The 26,724-nt window shown below is 40.5% G+C and overlaps 1 protein-coding gene across 2 annotated transcripts in view; it reads right to left on the reverse strand.

Annotated features, from left to right (window-relative positions):
• Nucleotides 1-26,724, reverse strand: part of galnt13 (UDP-N-acetyl-alpha-D-galactosamine:polypeptide N-acetylgalactosaminyltransferase 13) — a 143,712-nt gene that overhangs the window by 22,293 nt on the left and 94,695 nt on the right. For both annotated transcript variants that reach the window (XM_034186351.1, XM_034186350.1), the window contains one exon: nt 23,931-24,065. In XM_034186351.1, the coding sequence (XP_034042242.1) occupies nt 23,931-24,065 (135 nt within the window). The remainder of the gene's footprint in view (nt 1-23,930; nt 24,066-26,724) is intronic.

Below are 26,724 nucleotides of genomic sequence, written 5' to 3' on the forward strand. Positions count from 1 at the left end.
ATCAATTTTTTTATATAGCGCCAAATCACAACAAACAGTTGCCCCAAGGCGCTTTATATTGTAAGGCAAGGCCATACAATAATTATGTAAAACCCCAACGGTCAAAACGACCCCCTGTGAGCAAGCACTTGGCTACAGTGGGAAGGAAAAACTCCCTTTTAACAGGAAGAAACCTCCAGCAGAACCAGGCTCAGGGAGGGGCAGTCTTCTGCTGGGACTGGTTGGGGCTGAGGGAGAGAACCAGGAAAAAGACATGCTGTGGAGGGGAGCAGAGATCGATCACTAATGATTAAATGCAGAGTGGTGCATACAGAGCAAAAAGAGAAAGAAACAGTGCATCATGGGAACCCCCCAGCAGTCTACGTCTATAGCAGCATAACTAAGGGATGGTTCAGGGTCACCTGATCCAGCCCTAACTATAAGCTTTAGCAAAAAGGAAAGTTTTAAGCCTAATCTTAAAAGTAGAGAGGGTGTCTGTCTCCCTGATCTGAATTGGGAGCTGGTTCCACAGGAGAGGAGCCTGAAAGCTGAAGGCTCTGCCTCCCATTCTACTCTTACAAACCCTAGGAACTACAAGTAAGCCTGCAGTCTGAGAGCGAAGCGCTCTATTGGGGTGATATGGTATTATGAGGTCCCTAAGATAAGATGGGACCTGATTATTCAAAACCTTATAAGTAAGAAGAAGAATTTTAAATTCTATTCTAGAATTAACAGGAAGCCAATGAAGAGAGGCCAATATGGGTAAGATATGCTCTCTCCTTCTAGTCCCCGTCAGTACTCTAGATGCAGCATTTTGAATTAACTGAAGGCTTTTTAGGGAACTTTTAGGACAACCTGATAATAATGAATTACAATAGTCCAGCCTAGAGGAAATAAATGCATGAATTAGTTTTTCAGCATCACTCTGAGACAAGACCTTTCTGATTTTAGAGATATTGCGTAAATGCAAAAAAAGCAGTCCTACATATTTGTTTAATATGCGCTTTGAATGACATATCCTGATCAAAAATGACTCCAAGATTTCTCACAGTATTACTAGAGGTCAGGGTAATGCCATCCAGAGTAAGATGTTTCTAAGATTTGTGGGGCTAAGTACAATAACTTCAGTTTTATCTGAGTTTAAAAGCAGGAAATTAGAGGTCATCCATGTCTTTATGTCTGTAAGACAATCCTGCAGTTTAGCTAATTGGTGTGTGTCCTCTGGCTTCATGGATAGATAAAGCTGGGTATCATCTGCGTAACAATGAAAATTTAAGCAATACCGTCTAATAATACTGCCTAAGGGAAGCATGTATAAAGTGAATAAAATTGGTCCTAGCACAGAACCTTGTGGAACTCCATAATTAACTTTAGTCTGTGAAGAAGATTCCCCATTTACATGAACAAATTGTAATCTATTAGACAAATATGATTCAAACCACCGCAGCGCAGTGCCTTTAATACCTATGGCATGCTCTAATCTCTGTAATAAAATTTTATGGTCAACAGTATCAAAAGCAGCACTGAGGTCTAACAGAACAAGCACAGAGATGAGTCCACTGTCCGAGGCCATAAGAAGATCATTTGTAACCTTCACTAATGCTGTTTCTGTACTATGATGAATTCTAAAACCTGACTGAAACTCTTCAAATAGACCATTCCTCTGCAGATGATCAGTTAGCTGTTTTACAACTACCCTTTCAAGAATTTTTGAGAGAAAAGGAAGGTTGGAGATTGGCCTATAATTAGCTAAGATAGCTGGGTCAAGTGATGGCTTTTTAAGTAATGGTTTAATTACTGCCACCTTAAAAGCCTGTGGTACATAGCCAACTAACAAAGATAGATTGATCATATTTAAGATCTAATAAACATGTTGATGGTTTGGATGAAGTAACTAATGAAAATAACTCAGACAGAACAATTGGAGAGAAAGAGTCTAACCAAATACCGGCATCACTGAAAGCAGCCAAAGATAACGATACGTCTTTGGGATGGTTATGAGTAATTTTTTCTCTAATAGTTAAAATTTTGTTAGCAAAGAAAGTCATGAAGTCATTACTAGTTAAAGTTAATGGAATACTCAGCTCAATAGAGCTCTGACTCTTTGTCAGCCTGGCTACAGTGCTGAAAAGAAACCTGGGGTTGTTCTTATTTTCTTCAATTAGTGATGAGTAGAAAGATGTCCTAGTTTTACGGAGGACTTTTTTATAGAGCAACAGACTCTTTTTCCAGGCTAAGTGAAGATCTTCTAAATTAGTGAGACGCCATTTCCTCTCCAACTTACGGGTTATCTGCTTTAAGCTACGAGTTTGTGAGTTATACCACGGAGTCAGGCACTTCTGATTTAAAGCTCTCTTTTTTAGAGGAGCTACAGCATCCAAAGTTGTCTTCAATGAGGATGTAAAACTATTGACGAGATACTCTATCTCACTTACAGAGTTTAGGTAGCTACTCTGCACTGTGTTGGTATATGGCATTAGAGAACATAAAGAAGGAATCATATCCTTAAACCTAGTTATAGCGCTTTCTGAAAGACTTCTAGTGTAATGAAACTTATTCCCCACTGCTGGGTAGTCCATCAGAGTAAATGTAAATGTTATTAAGAAATGATCAGACAGAAGGGAGTTTTCAGGGAATACTGTTAAGTCTTCTATTTCCATACCATAAGTCAGAACAAGATCTAAGATATGATTAAAGTGGTGGGTGGACTCATTTACTTTTTGAGCAAAGCCAATAGAGTCTAATAATAGATTAAATGCAGTGTTGAGGCTGTCATTCTCAGCATCTGTGTGGATGTTAAAATCGCCCACTATAATTATCTTATCTGAGCTAAGCACTAAGTCAGACAAAAGGTCTGAAAATTCACAGAGAAACTCACAGTAATGACCAGGTGGACGATAGATAATAACAAATAAAACTGGTTTTTGGGACTTCCAATTTGGATGGACAAGACTAAGAGTCAAGCTTTCAAATGAATTAAAGCTCTGTCTGGGTTTTTGATTAATTAATAAGCTGGAATGGAAGATTGCTGCTAATCCTCCGCCCCGGCCCCTGCTACGAGCGTTCTGACAGTTAGTGTGACTCGGGGGTGTTGACTCATTTAAACTAACATATTCATCCTGCTGTAACCAGGTTTCTGTAAGGCAGAATAAATCAATATGTTGATCAATTATTATATCATTTACCAACAGGGACTTAGAAGAGAGAGACCTAATGTTTAATAGACCACATTTAACTGTTTTAGTCTGTGGTGCAGTTGAAGGTGCTATATTATTTTTCTTTTTGAATTTTTATGCTTAAATAGATTTTTGCTGATTATTGGTAGTCTGGGAGCAGGCACCGTCTCTATGGGGATGGGGTAATGAGGGGATGGCAGGGGGAGAGAAGCTGCAGAGAGGTGTGTAAGACTACAACTCTGCTTCCTGGTCCCAACCCTGGATAGTCACGGTTTGGAGGATTTAAGAAAACTGGCCAGATTTCTAGAAATGAGAGCTGCTCCATCCAAAGTGGGATGGATGCCGTCTCTCCTAACAAGACCAGGTTTTCCCCAGAAGCTTTGCCAATTATCTATGAAGCCCACCTCATTTTTTGGACACCACTCAGACAGCCAGCAATTCAAGGAGAACATTCGGCTAAACATGTCACTCCCGGTCCGATTGGGGAGGGGCCCAGAGAAAACTACCGAGTCCGACATTGTTTTTGCAAAGTTACACACCGATTTAATGTTAATTTTAGTGACCTCCGATTGGCGTAACCGGGTGTCATTACTGCCGACGTGAATTACAATCTTACCAAATTTACGCTTAGCCTTAGCCAGCAGTTTCAAATTTCCTTCAATGTCGCCTGCTCTGGCCCCCGGAAGACAATTGACTATGGTTGCTGGTGTCGCTAACTTCACATTTCGCAAAACAGAGTCGCCAATAACCAGAGTTTGATCCTCGGCGGGTGTGTCGTCGAGTGCGGAAAAAAGGTTAGAGATGTGAACGGGTTGGCGGTGTACACGGGGCTTCTGTTTAGGGCTACGCTTCCTCCTCACAGTCACCCAGTCGGCCTGCTTTCCCGGCTGCTCGGGATCTGCCAGGGGGTAAGTAACGGCGGCTAAGCTACCTTGGTCCGCACCGACTACAGGGGCCTGGCTAGCTGTAGAATTTTCCACGGTGCGGAGCCGAGTCTCCAATTCGCCCAGCCTGGCCTCCAAAGCTACGAATAAGCTACACTTATTACAAGTACCGTTACTGCTAAAGGAGGCCGAGGAATAACTAAACATTTCACACCCAGAGCAGAAAAGTGCGGGAGAGACAGGAGAAGCCGCCATGCTAAATCGGCTAAGAGCTAGTAGCTACGCTAAGCTAGTGGATTCCTAAAAACACGCAAAGTGAATAATGTGTAAATAATTTAGAGGTGATTCAGCAGAGGGAGTGCTTTAGTTAAGGCACGTAAAGATTACACTGGGAAACAAATCGTAATCTAGATAACTAGATCAATCTAACTGCGCAGATTAAACAGCTAACAGATACAGAAAAACACCGCTGTGCTCCGGAACAGGAAGTGATACAATACCGCAGTGAGAACCAACCACCAGCTTTATTTTATGACTTACAATGTTGTGTTGAAACTGAACTCATTTAACTATGACATCATGCCCAATTGCAACTGTCAAGGTAATTGGAATGCAGCAGTATATTAAATGACACTTTAGAGGCTTATTTTTGTTTGATCCCACCACTGTGGCACGGGATATGTAGAAAGAGCTCCATCTGTCCGTAGCCTTGGTCATGAGGTTACACAACAACAAATCATCGCACATCCAAGACATTCAGGATACAAGATCATAATATTATATAACCCTCTCAGGTGAGTTCAGAGGGAATCCACTGTGCCAGTAAGTTCCCAAATACCTGTCCCTCTACTCTACAGAACCAATTCAGAAACAGCAGCTGGTCTTTCATGTCAGATCTGTTATTATATTTGTTACATAAAAAACAGACATAATATCACAGAAGCACAAAAAATTGCTACAAGAGTATTTTCCAGCATAGGTGAGGCAAGATGATGAAAAGCATGCACTTGCTCAACAGCCACGCACCTGCTGACAAGAGCAGGGTGGCTATGAACAAAGCCTTCCACTGTGGGTTTGACTTTCTTTTTTCATAGGCCTATTTTCCGGACCTCACACCATCACACTATCATCTCTTCCCACACATGAAGAAACAACTCTGGGGTTGTGTGTTCGCGGAGGATGATGAGACAAAAGCTGCTGTCACGGAGGTTTTGAAAGGGTTTTCAACAGTCTCTGTCAGGGTGGGTCAGTAAAAGCTCTACGCATTATCAAATGATTGTGCTTACGAATGGTGTGTTCACTTTCATGTATTCATCACTGTCATACCTCTGCTGCCTCATGGGTGGGCTATGAACCTTTTGAACATCCATATCACATCCATGCATCTTGGCTGTCATTATCAAACTAAACAGCACAGTACTATGAAAGATAATAAATGTGAACAACTACAGACCACAATCGATGTGTGTCATTAGAACTGGTGAATTATTAGCCTGAAGGTGAGCAGCTAGAGAATTAGCAGTTAGAGAACCTAAATTTTTCACCAATTGGCTACCACTAAATTTAGTTCAGCTAACACTTTTTAAAATGTACTTTCATCGTAAAAAAAGTTTGTAAACCCTAAAATCGTGTTTGTTACTATTGGAGCTTATACACTAATCCAACAAGCAAAACTGACAATCAAAGCAATGCCGTGATGAAGCCTTCCAGGATATGTTGGGGCAGGTCCAGCTCATGCACAATCACAATCGAATAATCACACGACTGAAACGCAACCGGAATCCATCTGAAATCCACCTGAAAGCCGTCCTGTGAGACCAACACGGAGATGGTTTTGTGCCGCGTAATGAACGGCTCCGTGGCGCGTCCCTCCGCTTTTCTTTCCATGAAAAAAACTCCTGTAACAGTGGAATGTGCCGAAAAAGTGCTGATGTCCACAACTTCTGCCTTTTTGTGAAAGTCAGAAGAGGTCCCGGATCAACAAAACCTTCACGTTGGAAATGATCTGGTTGTTTCAGCGGGGTCTGAGCATGTCGATCGGCGCTGGGAGCGCGTCGCGCTCTCGGCAGTTGTGGGCCATCCTTAAAGCGGCAATAACACTCCTTAATCTGTATAATCCCCATAAAATCGTCCCTGAAAGCCATATTAATTTTCCGAACGGTGTCTACCTGGAGGTCTCTCACAGTTTCTGGAAAAAAATTGATGCAGCAAAGCTCCAAATTGTTCAGACATTTATTCGCAATAAAAAAACGACGAGAGGGGTGGAACAGTGCTCACACAAAGCCTGCTCACAGGCGAATGACACAACCGACAGGCGTGAAAAAACTCACGCATGCGCACGAAGGTTCAAGCTTGTCTGATGCAATCACACGTGATTCAAATCCATATGGTTTTTGAAAAAAATAAAAAGGTCAGATACTTTTCTAACAGACCTCGTATGTTGAATGTAAACAGCTGTTTAAATCATTTAAATAATTAAGCACATCTTAATCATCTGATCTTGGTGACAGGGCCGATGCTAGCCATTTGGGTGGCAACAATGATTCCCCTGCACAATACGGATCGTTACCTGCATGATCAGTCCGTGCATGCGGTTCTCCCAGGCTGGAGGAAAACAAGAGGAGAGCCCTGCACTGTGTTCCCCCGCCTGCCTGGGAGAACACAGTGCGGGGCTCTCCTCTTTTCTGTAGTGCAGCACCGAGACGCGCGGGCCACGGAAACCTTTTTCGTCAGTGGAAAACTGTCTGCTGTGACACACACCCACAGAGGCTGCCCACGCCGCTTTCCTGCCTGCGTACCTCCTTTGATTACTTTTGCTTATACCTATTAGCATGCTTTATACAAATTTTAAATATATAGTTACTAGTAGCCTATTAGGATGATTTTTCATGAGCTTGGTTTTTGTGGTGCCCCCAGTCAGCATGGTGCCCTATGCGCAGTGCGTAATTTGCGTGTGCGGAACCTACGGCACTGCTTGGTGACCGAAACCTTTTTGGGAACGTCCATATTTATTCTTCAAGATATTAAAATTTCAGATCTTTTTTTACAGGGGTTTGGAGCCAGAAAAACAGAGCCAAAGCTAAACTCATATGATAAAAGTTAGCCATTAGCAGTAGCTTGTGCTTAATGTTTTAGTGGTTTATTGGTTTAGCCCCATCACAATTAACTCATGAGTTAGCAGATTAGCGGTTGTCAAAACTCAGCTTTAGGTTAGCTGTGCCCACCACTGATGGTGAGGCGTACTTCATGAAAATGCAACTGTGCTTTGAATCTTGACAGAACATATTCAGACTAATGACCACACAGTGACACAAGGGCTCATATATGATCTCAAGCTATAACACATAAGGGCCTGACATTCTCTGCCTGGAAACAAAGGATGGTGTGTGCACATGCACTGAAGTACACTTTGCAGAAAGCACTACATGGCACGCGTGTTCAAACAAAGCAACAACAAAGAGAGCAGGTGGTGTACACTGTGACACACCTGACCAAAAAAAAAAAAAAACAAATCCCATAATCACGCCGCAAACACTTCATGTTTCTAGTATTATCACAAAATGCTCTTCTTTTAACAGAACTCCAATGTTAGTAGCACAATTTAAAAAAAGAAAAGAAAAAGGAAAAAAACCTTGCAAACATAAGTTGTTCAAATGAGAAATGGCAACACCAGCAAATATTTCTTAAATGCATAACATGAATGTCCTGCCAACTGGACGTAATCCTAATCTATAAATAATACAGACCTGGATGAGGCTATAATGAGCATTTTTTTCCCTCATTCAGAGATCCAAACACAGTCTGTTGGTGGAGATGTCACTGAGGAGTAGAACAGCAGAGGGCATGAAAACCCTTCTATATTTAATGAAAATATTAGACATGTGGAGGCCCTGTCCTTTACTTATAATTATTTCATGCCACCTTGGGGGCAGTGAATTCTCCATTCGTAGCAAACCACTCCACGTTGGAACGGCAAGTTGGTGAGTGTGTGCACAGCTGATGGTGGCTAATTAAATGAGGACAACTTCAAACCATGAACCCTGGACAAGGAACATTATCCCCTCTGTCACCAAGCAGGAGACAGAGGAAAGGGACAGATTTCCCATTTCATCGGTTGCTTGCACAGATGATGGAAAGTGATCGGCAGTGCCCAGTTGCTATGCAAAATATTAAAACTGACTCTATTTGTTAGTTGGGGTGGTTGGAAAAGTCTCATTTGTTCTAATGGTGCCTTGCTCGTGCTATCCCATATTCTTGTGTTGGACATGCCACAACGACTTCAACGTGTACACAGCAAATCAAGCCATCTAACACCACAACTCTGACACACACCAGCAGCCTTAGGAGCTCCTTACCCAATATACCCTGTTCGGACACAAAAACTGTGGCATGCTACACATAAGAATTAGAGTAACAGACAACTGGAAAGTAGAAATAATAATAATAATAATAATTCTTTATAGTAAAAACCACATACTACCACAGCCCAAATCACCCCATCTTGCATCATTAAAAACATGCATGAAAAACATTATTTTCAAATGTTTGGGTTGATTTCCAGATCTACTCCAAAATATCTTCAGGTTCTGACCCACTGGGAACATAAGATTTTTAATTTCGCTCTCTTTTTTTTTTTGGCCAAATACGGTCTACCTGTGTTGTGAAACAGCTTATGTAAGGACTGTCTGAGTGTTGCACTCCTTAAGTAAAGAAATACACAGCACTCCTCTTTAAACCTGATTTTTACCCAAGGCCATCAAATATGGCCATCGGGTATTGTGAAGGCTCTGCGTCCGTCCGTCCATCAGTCTGTCTGTCTGTGCTCAGCATAAGTCCAGTGATATTACTGCCAGAGTCTTCAAATTAACGAGGAACATTCTTGGGACACAGACGTTGGACAAGTTCAAAGATGGCTAACCTTGACCTATTTTAAGAGATATTTTAAGAGGTTAAAAAGTCACATTCTGTTCCTATTTTTATGGTATGCCCTCACAGGCATTAATGTGGTGACGTCACTTCCCAGTATCGCTAGCTGCTAGCTTCGCTTTTTTTTGGGCTAAATAAAACCCCTTTATCATATATTATGTAAGATAGCGAGAAATAAACACTTCAAAAACTGAAAAAGCTGTTTTTGGAATCTAATAACACCTCTGAAGTGATTTAGAAGACATTTGGCTGATGCTAGCATGTCCGCTAACTTCTGCTAACTCAAAGCTAACTTCTGCTCTTGTCAAAAGCTCATGTACACACACAACCTCCTGCAGATGCCATTAAAACATAAATATTGTTTCTGATTGATTAATTGATTGAGTGATTGATTGAGGGGCTTTACTGAACATGTACAAATTGTAAATAAGACAATAAGCTCTTAATAAATTATTAAACTGCGAATTTTTAAAGAAGGCCATGCTCATACAGCCGAGGGTATTTTAGCATTGCGTTACACTTGATTTTCTAAAGCACAAACACTTTCTAAAGCAAAACAATGACATGAACACATTAGTTCTGCACCTGACCACATCTTATTTTCAGACCAATACACCCACAGCACAAGTGTACTTGTCATTTAGAGTACATTGGTGTTGAGCATTATAATAACTGCACTGGGTGGAAATTAGCAATAACACTTGCATTGCCCTGTGTCTGTTCGTCACAGGTAAAAAAAACAAAAACAAAACAAAACAAAAAAAAAAGAGAGTCCACAGAACCATCAACAACAATTCCCTCTTTTCGTGTTAGCACTGGGGTGGGGTAACCACACAAATTGCCAATAATAATTACGATTCAGTGGTTTTGCAATGCTGATATGTTCACATGAAACACAGCTGTGCTCAGCTGCGAGAAGGCCATAGGAAAGAGTCATGAGAGGCCAAGGTTATGAAAGGTTGATTTACAATGAAGGATCACTTCAAAAGAACCACTAAACAATGGCAAATCTGTTTCAATCAGCCCCGTGCATAAAGGAGCTAAAAATAAACGTGTCCTCCTCCATTTCAGAGATCATTTACCAAGTGCTGGCAGTCCAGGAAGCCAGCTTGTGAATTTTCCACATCAAAATAAAATATTTATGATGGAAAATAAATGTCAGATGAGATCTAAATTAGCATGAAGGCCGGCGAAAGGCCTCGCAGATAGCCTCTAATGCACAGAACTCTCTTGATGGGACATCTGTTATTGCTTTATGTGCTTCTGGGCCAATATTTATGCATTCTTCTTAAAAGGTCACCAGAAATAGCTAATTAATGTTTTCTCAAAGGATTTTTTATGCTTATTCTCACTAATACCTAAAGCATACATGGTCTTTCATCATTGCAAAACAAAACAAAACAAAAAATCCATGAAAAAGAAATCAGCAAAATCAGCAACACACCTGCATATTAAAGACTAAAATCACAGAAGGGTATGTCATGCTAATGAAAACTAACCACGCTAATAATGACAAAATACAGCCCCACACAGCAGCTAAAAGGGCCCCTGGGGCACTGACTTTAAACCGATTTTGTGTTAAGCTGCTTGTCTGAGACCCTACAGGCCCCACAGCAGAGGGGTCCTCAAGAACAATAATCTGCGGGACTGAAGTAAAGACATCTCGAACCCTGCAGGTGTTTATAGTTTTGGAGGATCCAGACCTGTACAGGGCTGTTATTACAGTATTCCACAGTGGGGCCATAGGTGCCATCCTCCAAAAGGCTGATGGCCAGATATTATTGGGTGATGATGTCAAAGAAGGTATACTTCTGCAGAAGCCAGAAATAAAAGCAAAGCTGAAGAATGCTATTCTATGATCGGCTACATCATGGGTCTTCAACACTGCTCCCAAAGGGCACCTGCAGCTTATGATTGGCTAAGTACACATGTACAGGAATTCTCCAAGAGCTGCATTTGAGACCCTTTGGCGAAGTAATCAATAAAAATAAGACAGAATTTAGAATTTCATTATTCTTTTATTTAATGCAAATTTTTGGAATGTGAACGTTTTGTGTGAGAAATGCTTTAATTTTTTTTAAGGATTTAGGGGCATTATTAGCAGAAATGGAATATAGTATTCATAACCATCTGTTCATTAAACCTCCCGCTCACATATTCCAGTCAGGTTCCAAATGGGCTACAGGTAGAAATCAGGAAGCAAACTGCATCCAAAGCTGCAAAAAGGGGCGGAGCTGAAGATGGCAGTGACCCTGCCTCTGGTGACACCTATCCACGGGATGGAATATTTCACTGCCTGAGTGCTGCGCTGCCGCTGTGAGCTTTAGAATAACAGGTCAGGTACAGATCTTCATCAGTGTTTGGCACATATAATGCCGTCAGCTTGCAGCAGGGTTTCCAGGATGTTGCAGACAGCCGGTTAAGCAGCAGCAAGCTTGCCGGTGGCCCGGTTGGGTTCCCAATGATTTCTATCTGCGTTGAAATTTTGAACCTTCCAAAATTTTGTTCCCAATTATCCCGATGATCCTGACACTCCAGATGGTGGGAGATGCACTCCAGGATGACCATGTATGCTTGCAGATGGACTGCAGCGGGGTTGGTGATTATCCCGTGAGTTTGACATTTACAGTTTCTTCTATTGTGAAGCCATCCGCAAGCTAACAGAACGCATGTGGACAGGGGGTTTTAGTAGTTAATACCACCAAAAAGAAATCTATGCATTTTCATGAATTTAGAATGAGCCCGTGATAGCTACAGATGAATGAGCCACTTCAAGGGGACTGTCATGTTGCACCACAATGTTGATACAGTAGCTCAAGAAAGATATAGTTACTCAGCATTTTGCAGTGCAGTACAATACGAGGGGAAAAAAAAGAAATCAGTGGTTACTCCCCTATACACAGTCTACTGGTTACCAGTGTAGGCCGGTAAGTTTGAGAACCCTCATTTCTATGAAATCATGTCAAGTCTGGGAGTATGCACCGGTGCTGCGCTTTGCTGCATCCACAACATGATGGAACCACTCCAGATACTGGATGGCAACAATCCAGGCAGACAACCGGCCCATTCCCACAGCTTTAAAATAACACATTAGCTGCCAGAGCCAGGTGAAACATATGCGTCTCCTTGGCCTTCTGCAGCTACTGAGGTCCTCGATACTTGGGCATCTAAGTGCTCGATCACCTACAGAGAAATGGGCCGCATCAACAAATTGTCATAGCCGACACACCCTCAAAATTCAAGTAATACTCCTCATCTTAGTCTCTCTCAGTAACCACAACCCCACCCAACACCCAGTCTATGCAAGCATTGAACAGTGTAGGAGCCAGAACACATCCCTGATGAATGCCAGTTTTCACTGGGAAAAAGTCTCTGCTTCCACTCTGCACAGCTATATCTGTATATACCTATCTGTATATAGGCTGGCTATGATGTCCAATAGCTTCTTGCGGACCCCACAAATTCTCAGGATGTCCCAGAGAGCAGCCCAATCAACTGAATCAAACGCTTTTTGCTAAAATTACCATAGGCCGCAAAGAAGCACTGCCGATACTCATGCTTGCATTCTAGGAGTAGCAGCAGGGCTAAAATGCGAGATGCTAACTGTTGACTTGTTGGATGTGAAGCCAGACTGTTCCGGTCAATCAGTAGCATGTAGCTGAAACTGAATCCTATAAGAATAACCCTTGGACAGAGAGCAGCGTGACACCCCTATAGTTGTTACAATCCATGCAATCATACTTTCCTTTCCAGACTGGGACAAGACCTTTCTTCCAATCTGTAGGGATGATATCCATGAAACAAAAGTTGTTTACAATGCCAGGAGAACAGCATCTCCACTTGTCTGGAGGAGCTCAGCCCTAATGCCACAAATCCTGGAGGGTTCCCTGCCCTATGAAATGGAGACTCAAATATATTGCTTAACACAAGAAAAAGCAAGGGAGCATGAATCCCACTTGCCAAATCAGCAAAAATGTGAGGGGAAAGAAAACTGTGTCAGGTCATGACATAATGCAATCTACAACATAACCACTAGATGACACTAGATCCTCCACACTGCAGCTTTAAACTGAATTTGCCTCCAAGAAAGGCACTGTCTTGTATCAACAAAGACAGATCACAGATCACTACTTTGTCAGAAAATGCTTCAGTGAATAATCCAGTTTAAGATTCTTCTGACTAATTATACAAATTTGAGGTTATTTCATCCTGCATGGTACATAATGACAGCAAAAGAGACAGGAATTCTACAGAAACCATGACTGAACACGAGATCTTTGATCCACAAATGCAAAAGGATTAATAAATGATTCTTGGGTGTATTTCATCTCATGAGCTCAGGAAAACCTTGACAAATTGTTGTCAGTAAACACATTTATGTGATAATAACAGGTGTCTCAAGTTATGACTGTACTATAGACAACAAAGCCATATGTCAAGAATATCTAAATGTAGCGGCTGCACTCTGCTTTGTATTGTTATGACTCCGCCCATTCGCTCCCCTCGGGACGCAAACTCACGAGCTCCGGCATGGGAGTCTGACTCTCTAACCAGAAGGCTAAAACCCAGGGCTCTGGCCTTGTGACCAGAGAATCCTTTTGAGCTGTTGGGAGTGAGATTTACTAACTACATCTGCACAGCGACACCTGCTGGCCTCCGTTACATAAACACCATTCCATTCTCAAGCTCATCAGAAATGCAAACGTGTACCATGATCTGACGTGTCAAACTTTCAGGCTCTTTGATGAAATAATAGTCACTGTGTTGTCCAGGTCACAGAGCATCGGCCAGATTGTTACCAGCATGAAGTTCAAAACAAAGTTTTGTCATTCCATGGGGGCGTGTGTACCAACTGCATCATGGGAAGCCTGCTTGTGAAGGCACAATTAAAACTGAAAGCTACATTCACATTTTGGGGAAAGCTGCCTGCCTGCAGCCCAGACCTGATAATATGTGGTGACATAAAAAGCAGAAAACACAAAGACGTTGATCTTGTACAGCTGCAAAGCTTAAACGTTGCATAAGAAAGAAATTCAGTTTTCAAAACTGGATCAGTGCTAAAGGAACTTTTAAGTGTATTTAAAGACAGGGTGACATAACACAATGGTAACCATCTTCCAACTCTTCATGGTATGTATATTATAATAGCCAAATGGCTCTCTGTGCATGTGTGTGTGTGTATGGCTTCAATCACGCATAAACCACTAAGAGCTGACATTTGGCGTTTGGTAAGCTTATGTATTGTGGGTCATAGATGAAAACTGCAAAAACATAAAGCTGATAAGACTAATATTGGAGAAATTAACAATTTTACCTAACCAGTAAACAATGGACATTGTGCTAAAATGCACCATGGGAGTTCGGGGTTTTGGGGTTTTAAATGTTGTTATTGTGGTTCATGTTTGTTTAAGAGTGTTGTAAGTGTTATTAATTTGTGTTTTTGTAGTTCAGTTAGTTTATTCAGTTTAGTTAAGTGTCATGTTGTCGTTACCATGAGTGAAAAAAGTAGTGCTTTTGACTGGTTTTGCGTGTATAAAAATTAAAAACAGCTTCTTGCAGCAGAATGCAGAAAAGCAAAAAGCTCTGCGTGTGACTGGAGACAGCTGACATTTGCCCTTTGGTATGCTTAAGTGTTTTGGGTCAAAGATGAACAGCGCCAAAACGGAACAATGACAGGACGAATATTTTTGAGAAACTACGGATAATAGCTAACATCGCTAACTACATTCTGGACTAACATGCCATTCCAGCAGGAGGCAGTAAATCATCTATATTAAAAGTGTGTGAGTGCATGCATGCATGATTTTATTTAGTAACTTCAATGTAAGTACATAATATATTGTAAATAAATTAAAATACATGGATGACACAAGGTGAAGACACTTATTTCCATTATGTTCCATTTAAAAATCAAATGACAAAATAGAAGTATTAATAATAATAATAATAACAACAATAACAACAGTATTAATAATAATAATAATAATAATAATAATAATAGTGTGTATATGATAACAAGAACCTAACCAATTTATAAATGCATTAAGAAAAAATGACAAATAACAGGAAATAAAAGGGCTGAGTTCCTTTTCTAAAATTTGCTGAGGTCTAAGGTTCTAAAAACATTCTGGACTCATGCCATTCCAACTCATTATAGAAACTTTATTTAATTTATTATCACCGTTGGAAAAATGTCAGCTACCTATTTTATAAACACTACCCAATCTAGAGCCCCTGGATCCCCATGGGCAACATGTTAGTGTGTATGTTTTTAATAATTTGACATAGTTTGTCAATAGTTTGTTTGTGTGTTTGTTCCCCTACTCCACCCAGTTCTTTTGGCAAATTCCAGCAAAGATGATATACGGATGACAGTCAACCCCAGAATCACCCTTAAAGGGTTTGTTTTTGCACAGTTCAAGCTCACTCAGGTGAAAATTATGATTTTTCACTCCTTCATGCACATGCAATACACTGGTAGGTTCTGGAAATGCCTAGGCAAGGGACTGGTTTTTTGAATTACCCAGGAAGGTCAGTTTTGTCCAACATCTAGTGTAAAGATCATGTCTACATGTCTGTCTGGTTTTCCTACTCCTCCCAGGTCTTGTTGCTTAATTCTACCAAACTTGGTATCTCAATGAAGGATGACCCCAAAATTACCCTTAAAGATTTCTTTCTTTCTTCCTTTCTTTCTTTCTTTCTTTTTTTTTTTTTTTTTTTTTTTGCAAAGGTTGTGGAATTTGATTTTTAAACCCATTTGGAACAATCGTGGTATATACATAGGTGGACTTCAGAGTTGCAATGGAAAGGTTAGCCAGAAGCAATTAGGTGAAGGTTAAGGTCACTTGGGTCAAAGCCATTGTTGTGTTCATGCTCAAGGGTACTACTGCCTAGTAATACACAAACATGTTTACAAGATGGTTTCTGTTTTAATGTGCATTTTACAAAATATTTTTAATCAAGATTAATCGAATTTGATCATTCTACTGTAACACCATACGTTATTCATAACAAAAATAAAGAAAAATAAAATTTAAAACAATCAAGGATTCAATATAATTCAATTACATAGTGCCACATCACAACATAAGCAGCCCAAAGACACTTCAACAGGGGCAAGGTCCAACATCAATGGACCAGGCTCAAAAGAGTGACCACCCAATCAGGCCACCCCAACCAACAATACACAAATAAGAAAACAAAGCATTAACAACAGCTGACTAACAAACAAGTGCTAAAACGAACACCGTCTTATGCATAAATGTCAGAACTGCCTTTCAGTTTGCACACTCACAGTAATTTACATATTAGCTTCATTTACACTAATCTGTCAAGCCAGGAGTTAAAGAGCACCTCTTCCCTTAGAACTGAACTATTAAATAAATTGTGCATCTGACAGAACCCGGGGGATTTTGACTAGTGAGGCAACACTGGGGAAATCCACCAAACCCTGCATGTGACTGTTCCAGTGATGTGTGATTGTCGCTGGAGAGAGAGCGCAGTGTGCATTTCTGGCAGAATCGCTGAGTAGGTGGGAAAGAGGGAAGGCTGACTGTCATGGTTGTGAATCACAACGGCACGAACAGAGAGGAGCCAGGTACGGCTGTAAAACTGAATCTGATGACCAAATGAAATGTTAATGTTGCAGCAGGAAAGGGATCCAGCCCTTGTCAGTCACCCTTGGGCTAAATATAACCTTAGCCACTTAGCAATGAAACCCCAAAGGTGGTTACAACAGAGACCAGTCTTCCTCATTTATGAATTATTCAATCTTTCATAATAAGAATGTACCCAAAGAGCACTGTGTAATGGAAGGATTTCTCAAAGGGTTTGTTGGTGGGTAGAAAAGCCTCCAGGCTTCTTCTTTTTGGAACCACATGCTGGCAGATGAGACATCTCAATCACTGGCAAATGATGCTGCAGCTTTTTTAAACAGTCTCCCAGTGGTTTTAAAAAAAGAAGCATAAATTGTTCATACAAGGAATGCTTTTTGGGATGCACAAAACACGATGTACTCAGAGTTCTGAGTCAACAGGATTTGGCAAGAATATTTTAGCGCTGCTATGAGATTTAGAATGTATTTGTTTTCCACTTAAGAACCCACGACATTCGTTTCTGCATTCAAATGAATATTGAAACTGTGAAATCTCATGACTATTACAGCTTGCATAAGATGGAAAATGAAGGAACATGAAATTCTGATGTTTAATATGCTTTTCCCCGTGGCCACTATTTAATCTTAGCTTTCATTTTAGTGATGAAAATGATGCATGCTGTGCAATTCAGTATGTATGATGCACAAATTCAAAAGTCTCTCCCGAGCACACCTTCCAGGATAAATGATCTGCATTATACAGCCCACAAACAGGGTTCAAACAAGTGAAATCATCCATTACATGACAGAGAAAATGCAACAATTCTGATAAATCATTTTTAAACTGATTGTGAAGGAAATGCACCAATCACCAGTTTCAGCTTCTCAACTGTGAGGGTTTTCTCTGATATATTTTAACTTGATTATTTGGGGCTTTAAACAGCTGATTAGACAAATTAAGCATTCACACATTATCTTAAGTTGGGAGAATCAATAATGGCAAATTTTCACCGTTTTAACAGTACAAACAACAAAAAGCCAGATTCTGGAATATGCACTGGTGCCCTGAAGACCACACCATGAAGCTGGCTTGGGTTTTGGATGACAACCATGAAAGTAGACACCCGGTCCATCCCCACCTCTCAAAACTAACCATCTATCTGACACAACCAGGTGAAACCTGGCTGTTCCTTTGGCCTTCTCCAGCTAATAGGAACCTCAACACTCAGGCACCCACATGCTGCATCATGCAATTAAAAAAAAAGCATCACAATGCCAAAATGTCATGATGACATTCCCTCACAATGCAAGTGATACTCCTCATCTGAGTCTCCCAGAGTAACAAAGTCATTCCAGCAAAACCCAAGGATCCTCCAAAGAGAGCATATGAACATCATCTAGTCATCATCTTAGGTCATTGGTTAGCATCCAAGTCTCACAACCATACAGTAAAACAGGAAGCACCAGGGGCCTCAGGTACAAAGACTTGCGTGGATTTCCTGCTAAAAACATGGCATACGCCAAAAACCAGAAATTGGCATAAGCACAAAAATATTCAGATGTATCAAAGTGTGCGCTGGCATGGATCCACGCACGTTTCATTTGTATATCTCACTGAACGTGGAATTTAGCGTGGAACCAAACTCCTCCCTGGCCACGCCCGATTTAAATATGCAATTTCATGCAAATAGGCCCTTTGAGCAGGGGTTCCCAACGCCATCACATCAGACTATGTGAACACAGGAAAGAAATTATACTATAGATGAATGGAAATTATGTGGAGACACACAGGGATTGTTTATTTGGTACGCTGTTAAACGGACTAATCATGAAACTGGAAAAAAGTTAATTGCACCTACGTAACGTGTGTGAGGCCGACACGCAGAACAGCACACACACACTGATGTTAAAAAGGTGAGGCACGCCTCCGCTGATAGTGACATTCACAACTTACAAACGTGTTTATTGACAAATACACAGCACAGGAAGACTGTTAAGAAGCTCTGCAGCCCACCATCAAGCAAAAATAAAAAAGCTTAATAATAATAATAAAAACACATTTGAATGCGCACACGCACAAATGTGCCCGCACTGGTCTACGTTCAGATCAATTACATGAATAAACTATTTACACAGCAAGCAGCTGCCATTGTGCACCGTGCCAGCCACCAGCCTGATGTGCATTTGCGCATCACATACAATGTGAACATGTGTGCAGTCAATAGCTCTGATTACATGGAAACCAGCTCTCACTGCAAATGACGCTTTAATATTGGAATGGGATGTACCTGATGACTTTCGGATGATTGCGTTCCACACAGCTGGCGTGGCTCGGCTCAACGTTGACTAGCACACTCCTGACTGATCCGCCAACTCACTCTGAAATGTCCCTGTTGCCAGGAAGCACAGCATGGTCAGCACCTGTGTGGGCACAGACAACAGCCTGGCTCCTTGCCGTACTGCGTTCTGGGACAGCCGCAGTTCTGTGCGCAAGTGCAGTATCAGTGGCCTTGGCAATCAAAATCGGTTTATGAGCTAATGATTGTCATTTGCAAGAAAATCCCTGTGTTCCTGGAATACAGGTTCATGTCCGTCAGATTGCACCACTTGCAAGGTCCTCTGACGCTAACACAGCCATTGTTAGTGCCATTTTACTCATCATTTTACATATGGTTTTATATCCATCTATACAGTTGTATGCAAAAGTTTGGACACCCCTGATCATTTTCATGATTTTCCTTTAGAAATCATTGATTGTCTGAAGTTCATCGGATTTACAGAAAGTGTGCAATAATTATTAAAACAAAATTAGACAGGTGCATAAATTTGTGACCCCTTGTCATTTTATTGATCTGAATACATGTTGCACTAATTATTGGAACACAAAATCGGTTTGGTAAGCTCATTGAGCCTTGACCTCCTTACACAGGTGAATCCAATAATGAGAAAGGATATTTAAGGTGGCCATTTGCAAATGTTTCTCCTCTTTGCATCTCTTCTAATGAGTAGCAACATGGGAGCCTCTAAACAACTCTCAAATGACCTGAAAGCAAAGATTGTTCAACATCATGGTTTAGAGGAAGGATAGAAAAAGCTATCTCAGAGAATTCAGCTGTCAGTTTCCACTGTGAGAAACATAGTGAGGAAATGGAAGACCGCAGGCACAGTACTAGTTAAGGCCCGAAGTGGCAGGTCAAGAAAAATCTCAGATAAGCTGAAGCGAAGGATGGTGAGAACAGTCATAGTCAACCCACAGACCTGCTCCAAAGACCTACAACATGATATTGCTGCAGATAGTGCCTCTGTGCATCGTTCATCTATACAGCGCACTTTGCACAAGAAGATGCTGTAATGCAGAGGAAGCCTTTTCTGCATACATGCCACAAACAGTCACTTGAGGTATGCTAAAGCACATTTGGACAAGCCAGCTTCATTGTGGAATAAGGTGCTGTGGACTGACGAAACTAAAATTGAGTTATTCGGACATAACAAGGGGCAGTATGCATGGCTGAAAAAGAACACAGCATTCCAAGAAAAACACTTGCTATCTACAGTAAAATTTGGAGGTGGTTCCATCATACTGTGGGGCTGTGTGGCCAGTGCAGGTACTGGGAATCTTGTTAATGTTGAGGGTCACATGGATTCCAATCAATATCAGCAGCAATGTTCAAGAATCAGTGACAAAGATGAAGCTGCGATGAAGACAACGACCCTAAACACTGCTCAAAATGTACTAAGGCATTCATGCAGAGGAACAAGTACAATGTTCTGGAATGGCCATCTCAGTCCCCGGACCTGAATATTATTGAAAATCTGTGGTGTGATTTTAAGCGGCCTGTCCATGCTCAGAAACAAACAAACCTGACATGTTTTGTAAAGAAGAATGGTCCAATATACCTTCAACCAAAATCCAGACTGTCACTGGAAGTTATAGAAAGCATTTAGAGGCTGTTATTTCTGCAAAAGGAGGATTGACTAAATGTTGATGTATTTTTTCTGTTGGGGTGCTCAAATTTATGCACCTTCTTAATTTTGTTTAAAGAATTATTGCACAATTTCTGTAAATCCTATAAACTTCATTTCACTTCTCAAATATCACTGTGTTTGTCTGCTATATGATATATTTAACTGTAATTCCTGATCCAAACAACCAATGATATATAAAGGAAAATCATGGAAATCATCAGGGATGGCCAAACGTTTACATACAACTGTATAATTGCAAACACGTGGGTGTTTTAATTGTTCATCACCAGTGGTGGGCATAGATAACCAAAAAATTAACTTCGATAACAGATAATCAGATAACTGAAAAGTTATCTTTAATAAAGATAAACCAATAAACCACCCAAAAATGTATCGGAAGTTACAGATAACCGATAAATTCCATTATTGTCTCTGGTACATTTGCAACTACTAACAAGCTAAATTTGAGTTTTAACACCACGATCGTCTTTGGAAGCATCAAAAGCGACAACAGACCCAAACAATGAGCCCCCACTTTTATGTTTAAACATCCTGCCCCCTGCTGGAAGCTCTTGTTTACTACACGGCTTCTAGCACAGAAGCACCCTAAGAGCAGCCACAAAGCCAACTCTCTACCAATCACAACCCTCCGGTCAGGCGGAGGTCTTGGAAAATAAAGTCATGCTGACTTATGGTTTGGTGTGAATACTGATAGAATAACTCCATTAATGTCAATTCTGTAATTTGTACAAAGTTAAAATATAACATATATCTTTTAATGTTGAATAATGCATTAATTCTGAGGTTCTGTAACAAACACAGACAGATCGCAAAGGATTCTGGGTAAAAGTGCCTCTGCTAAACATTGATTGGTTCAGTCATTCATTATGTAAGCCAACACGTTAATGTGACGTGTGTCGTGTGTTGGTGTTTAGAGATAAATGTGCTTTTGTAAAATATTCCATTTATTATTCGTAAAAACAGGCATTTTTACGGAGTCCTGGAAGTGTCATCGCAAAATGTTTTGCATGTGGAGAGGGTGTGCACTCATTTTATTAGTGCTGTGCGCACATTTTATGATGTTGTAAAATGTGCACTCAATATTGTCGTCACATAAATGTTGGCTTTACACTGTGCGAGTTTTGGCCCTTTTTCAGATGATTTTTCATTCGTGCAAGAATTTTTTGGACCGAGTTTCAGGTTAATCATATGTCCTGCATCGCGTAGTGTACATGGAGTAACAAGCTGCGTATAACATCTCACGACCACCTCGTGATCGCCGATCGTATGACTGAATGAAAATCAAACCTGTTTGATATTATTCTGGCCAGCCATCATGAGGGTATCCTGCTGCTGAAGAGCAACAAGCGTCCAACTGCTCGCACTGTGCATGTGCAAACACCGCAGAGCTGTCTTGTAATGTTTTTTTGTTGTTTTGTTTTTAAACTTTGATGTCTCCCATCAAGAGCTTTTGTAAATTAAGTTTGAAAAAAGCTTACGTTTTGCTACACGAGTTCGACGTGTGGTTTTTGAACGTACAATGTGTGTGAGAACATAAATCGGGCGCTCTGAACTTTTACACCGTGCGCGGTTCTGTTGTACAGTTTGAACTGAAACAGAGTACAGTGATTAAAATATCATACAGTGTCTGCTCAGCTTCAGGACGAATACTGCCATGAACACTACTGGCCAGCAGATGGCAGTAGAGGCCTTGAAAACTTGCCAAAACAAAATTCCAGATAATCCGTATCTGCTACATTTAAGATGTGTGGAATTAAACAAACGCAAATACAATAACAACATCTATAAACCCAGAGAATATATTCACAACAGTTTTAGGCACTAGAGTTTAATGCTGTTGTCCATGGAGCCTGAACAGAGATGAACTGAGATTACCCTATCCTACCCATAATGCACTGCAGGGCACAGCATGTGCTCACTAAAACCTTAAAAATTAGCACATTACTTTAAAACTAAAACATATATCTGATATTTTCACTTTATAAAACTTCAGACATGACAGTAATTTTAAATAACTTGTCCAAAATTAGTTTGGTTAAAATTTGAACCATAAGTTAAAAATGTATGCCTCTGGATGACTTGGGTGATATTGCCAGCGTATCAGTATGGTGTTAAAGGAAATTATTATTATTTATTTTTTTTGTGACCAGTTCTCCTTTGCCTGCAGAGGATAGAGTGGTTTCTCCTGGAAGCAGCTCTCTTCTGTTTGCAGAGGTTGGAACTATACCGCTGTTAGGAAACTTTTAACAGGTAGGTGTTCAACTGATTTAAAATTTTAAAAATGTTTGCCGCTGTTCAGCTTTGTTTACTACGTTATCGGTCTAAAACTTATTGAACAAAAATTCATCGGAAAATAATTAGTCCGATAATGGTTTTTAAAGTTATCTAAAAAGATAATCAGATAATGAAAACATTATCTTCGATAATTATCTGTTATCGGATTATCGGAACTGTGCCCACCACTGCTCATCACTGTGTCTCCGATGTGCACATCACTCCGATGACTTCTTGCTTTCACATTATTAACAGTTACCAGCATCACCTTTACATGTCCACAGTGGGACAATAGCTGTAGAAACATGCGCACGCCAGCCAGGAATTTTGTGTGAGACACTGCACATTTCCACGGTCATTTCATTTCTGATACATCTGAACATTGGTGTGGAGACGGACATACACCACGTTTTTGCGCGTCAGCACACTTTACACATTTTGTGCATGAGGCCCCGGGACATTAAAGATTACAACCTCCATATAGCAACCTCATGACTCTGTAATCTGCTCCTGATCTCAAAGGCCAAGGACCCAGAGACATAAATGTTACTGCTGAGTAAAGTACTAACACATAACCATAAATAAGAAAGGATTAACTTTAAAAATAATCAGCTTTCCTCAATAATCAAAGCTATTGCACGCGCGCGCACACACACACACACACACACACACACACTTTAAAAGGGTCATAATTTCCTAATATTTCAGAGTACTTCAGTTTGTTTTATAGTATCTCCTCTAATGACACATCACCATCCACACTATTTGTGGAAGAAGAAACTATAAGGCAGAATTGCCTCAGCAACTTTCCTCAAAGTCACATTTCCATTTTCTAACAGTTTGTGGAAGGACAGAAAGGCGAAGGGAACAGCTGCAAGGTGGAATATGCGCTCCAACGAATACAAGACTGATAAGCAGCACCATCTGGTGGCAGAAAATATAACACCCATTCCCCACGGCCCCATCACTGTGTGATACTGTGGTTACAGTTTTGTTGAGGCAAGAACAGACACAATCATTCACACTTTGACATCACGTGTCGATATACCGTTCATGAAAAAGCTTTAAAACTCTGTTATATCTACCAACTGTGAAGAACAGGGATCCTACCTCAGCATCATACTCAAACATCTGATTTCCCTTCATGTGGTGGCACTTGAGCATGACGACAGGTCCGTTGAGGCGTGACACATCCAGACAGAGGTCATCTGTCCTTATTTCTTTGTCCGCTGTGTATGAGAAGACCTGGAACCAAGACAAAATAGCAAAGTATTCAAAGTCATTTTAAACTACAGTGATGGTACTTCAAACTGTGTTGTCGATAATACAGTAGTGTTCAGAATAATAGTAGTGCTATGTGACTAAAAAGATTAATCCAGTTTTTGAGTATATTTCTTATTGTTACATGGGAAACAAGGTACCAGTAGATTCAGTAGATTCTCACAAATCCAACAAGACCAAGCATTCATGATGTGCACACTCTTAAGGCTATGAAATTGGGCTATTAGTAAAAAAAAAAGTAGAAAAGGGGGTGTTCACAATAATAGTAGTGTGACAGTCAGTGAGTTCGCCAATGTTGTGGAACAAACAGGTGTGAATCAGGTGTCCCCTACTTAAGGATGAAGCCAGCACCTGTTGAACATGCTTTTCTCCTTGAAAGCCTGAGGAAAATGGGACGTTCAAGACATTGTTCAGAAGAACAGCGTAGTTTGATTAAAAAGTTGATTGGAGAGGGGAAAACATATACGCAGGTGCAAAAAATTATAGGCTGTTCATCTACAATGATCTCCAATGCTTTAAAATGGACAAAAAACCAGAGACGCGTGGAAGAAAACAGAAAACAACCATCAAAATGGATAGAGGCATAACCAGAATGGCAAAGGCTCACCCACTGATCAGCTCCAGGATGATCAAAGACAGTCTGGAGTTACCTGTAAGTGCTGTGACAGTTAGAAGACGCCTGTGTGAAGCTAATTTATTTGCAAGAATCCCTCGCAAAGTTCCTCTGTTAAATAAAAGACGTGCAGAAGAGGTTACAATTTGCCAAAGAACACATCAACTGGCCTAAAGAGAAAAGGAGGAATATTTTGTGGAGTGATGAGAGTAAAATTGTTCTTTTTGGGTCCAAGGGCTGCAGGCAGTTTGTGAGATGACCCCCAAACTCTGAATTCAAGCCACAGTTCACAGTGAGGACAGTGAAGCATGGTGGTGCAAGCATCATGATAAGGGCATGTTTCTCCTACTATGGTGTTGGGCCTATATATTGCATACCAGATATCATGGATCAGTTTGGATATGTCAAATTACTTGAAGAGGTCATGTTGCCTTATGCTGAAGAGGACATGCCCTTGAAATGGGTATTTCAACAAGACAATAACCCCAAGCACACTAGTAAACGAGCAAAATCTTGGTTCCAAACCAACAACATTAATGCCTCACAGATGTGAAGAAATCATGAAAAACTGGTTATACAACTAAATACTAGGTTAGTGATTCACAGGATTGCTAAAAATGCAGTTTGAACATAATAGTTTTTAGTTTGTAGCATCAACAGCAGATGCTGCTATTATTGTGAACACCCCCTTTTCTACTTTTTTTAATAACAGCCCAATTTCATAGCCTTAAGAGTGTGCATATCATGAATGCTTGGTCTTGTTGGATTTGTGAGACTCTACTGAATCTACTGTTACCTTGTTTCCCATGTAACAATAAGAAATATACTCAAAACCTGGATTAATCTTTTTAGTCACATAGCACTACTATTATTCTGAACACTACTGTGTGGGCAATATTCCGCATACAGTCAGATAGTTGGATAGTGACCATTTTTTGTCATTTTACCTCTGTGCACCACCACAATGAAGTAGAAAAGAAATGATAAGTGCTTGCAGAGTACACAGCAAGTTTCAGCCATTTCTATACTATTCCATCCACTTACAGAGCCAATAAGTAATTGGACAAACTGAAATAATTTCTTTAGACTAATCAAGGGCTAGAGAAGTGAACATTTCCAAATTTATCTGGAATCAGCAGTTCTCCAAAAGTGACTGTACAGCACAGTGACTTGTGAGGTACAGTGCATCCGAAGAGTATTTACAGTGCATCTGAAGAGTATTCACAGCACTTCATTTTTTCCACCTTTTGTTATGTTACAGCCTTATTCCAAAATGGAGCAAAGTAATTTTTTTTCCTTCAAAATTCTACCCACAACACCCCATAATAACATGAAAAAAGGCTTTTGAAATTATTGCAAATTTATTAAAAATAAAAACTAAGAAATCACATGTACATAAGTAGTCACACCCTTTGCTCAATAATTTGTTGATGTACTTTTGGCAGCAATTACAGCTTCAAGTCTTCTTAAATATGATGCCACAAGATTGGTGCGCCTATCTTTGAGCAGTTTTGCCCATTTCTCTTCGCAGCACCTCACAAGCTCCATCAGGTTGGATGTGGAACATCAAAGCACAGCCATTTTCAGATCTCTCCACCGATGTTCAATCGGGTTCAGGTCTGGGCTCTGGTTGGACCACTCAAGGACATTCACAGAGTTGTCCTGAAGCCACTCCTTTGATATCTTCAATCAATCAATCAATCAATCAACATTTATTTGTAAAGCTCTTTACAGCACCAGATGGTGTCCAAAGTGCTTAACAGTGAAAACACTGATTCACAAAAATAAAACACACCTACAACCCCTGGCAAAAATTATGGAATCACCGGCCTCGAAGGATGTTCATTCAGTTGTTTAATTTTGTAGAAAAAAAGCAGATCACAGACATGACACAAAACTAAAGTCATTTCAAATGGCAACTTTCTGGCTTTAAGAAACACTATAAGAAATCAGGAAAAAAAAAATTTTGGCAGTCAGTAACGGTTACTTTTTTAGACCAAGCAGAGGGAA

Source organism: Thalassophryne amazonica, chromosome 14, assembly GCF_902500255.1.
Source record: "Thalassophryne amazonica chromosome 14, fThaAma1.1, whole genome shotgun sequence".
Taxonomy (NCBI): domain Eukaryota; kingdom Metazoa; phylum Chordata; class Actinopteri; order Batrachoidiformes; family Batrachoididae; genus Thalassophryne; species Thalassophryne amazonica.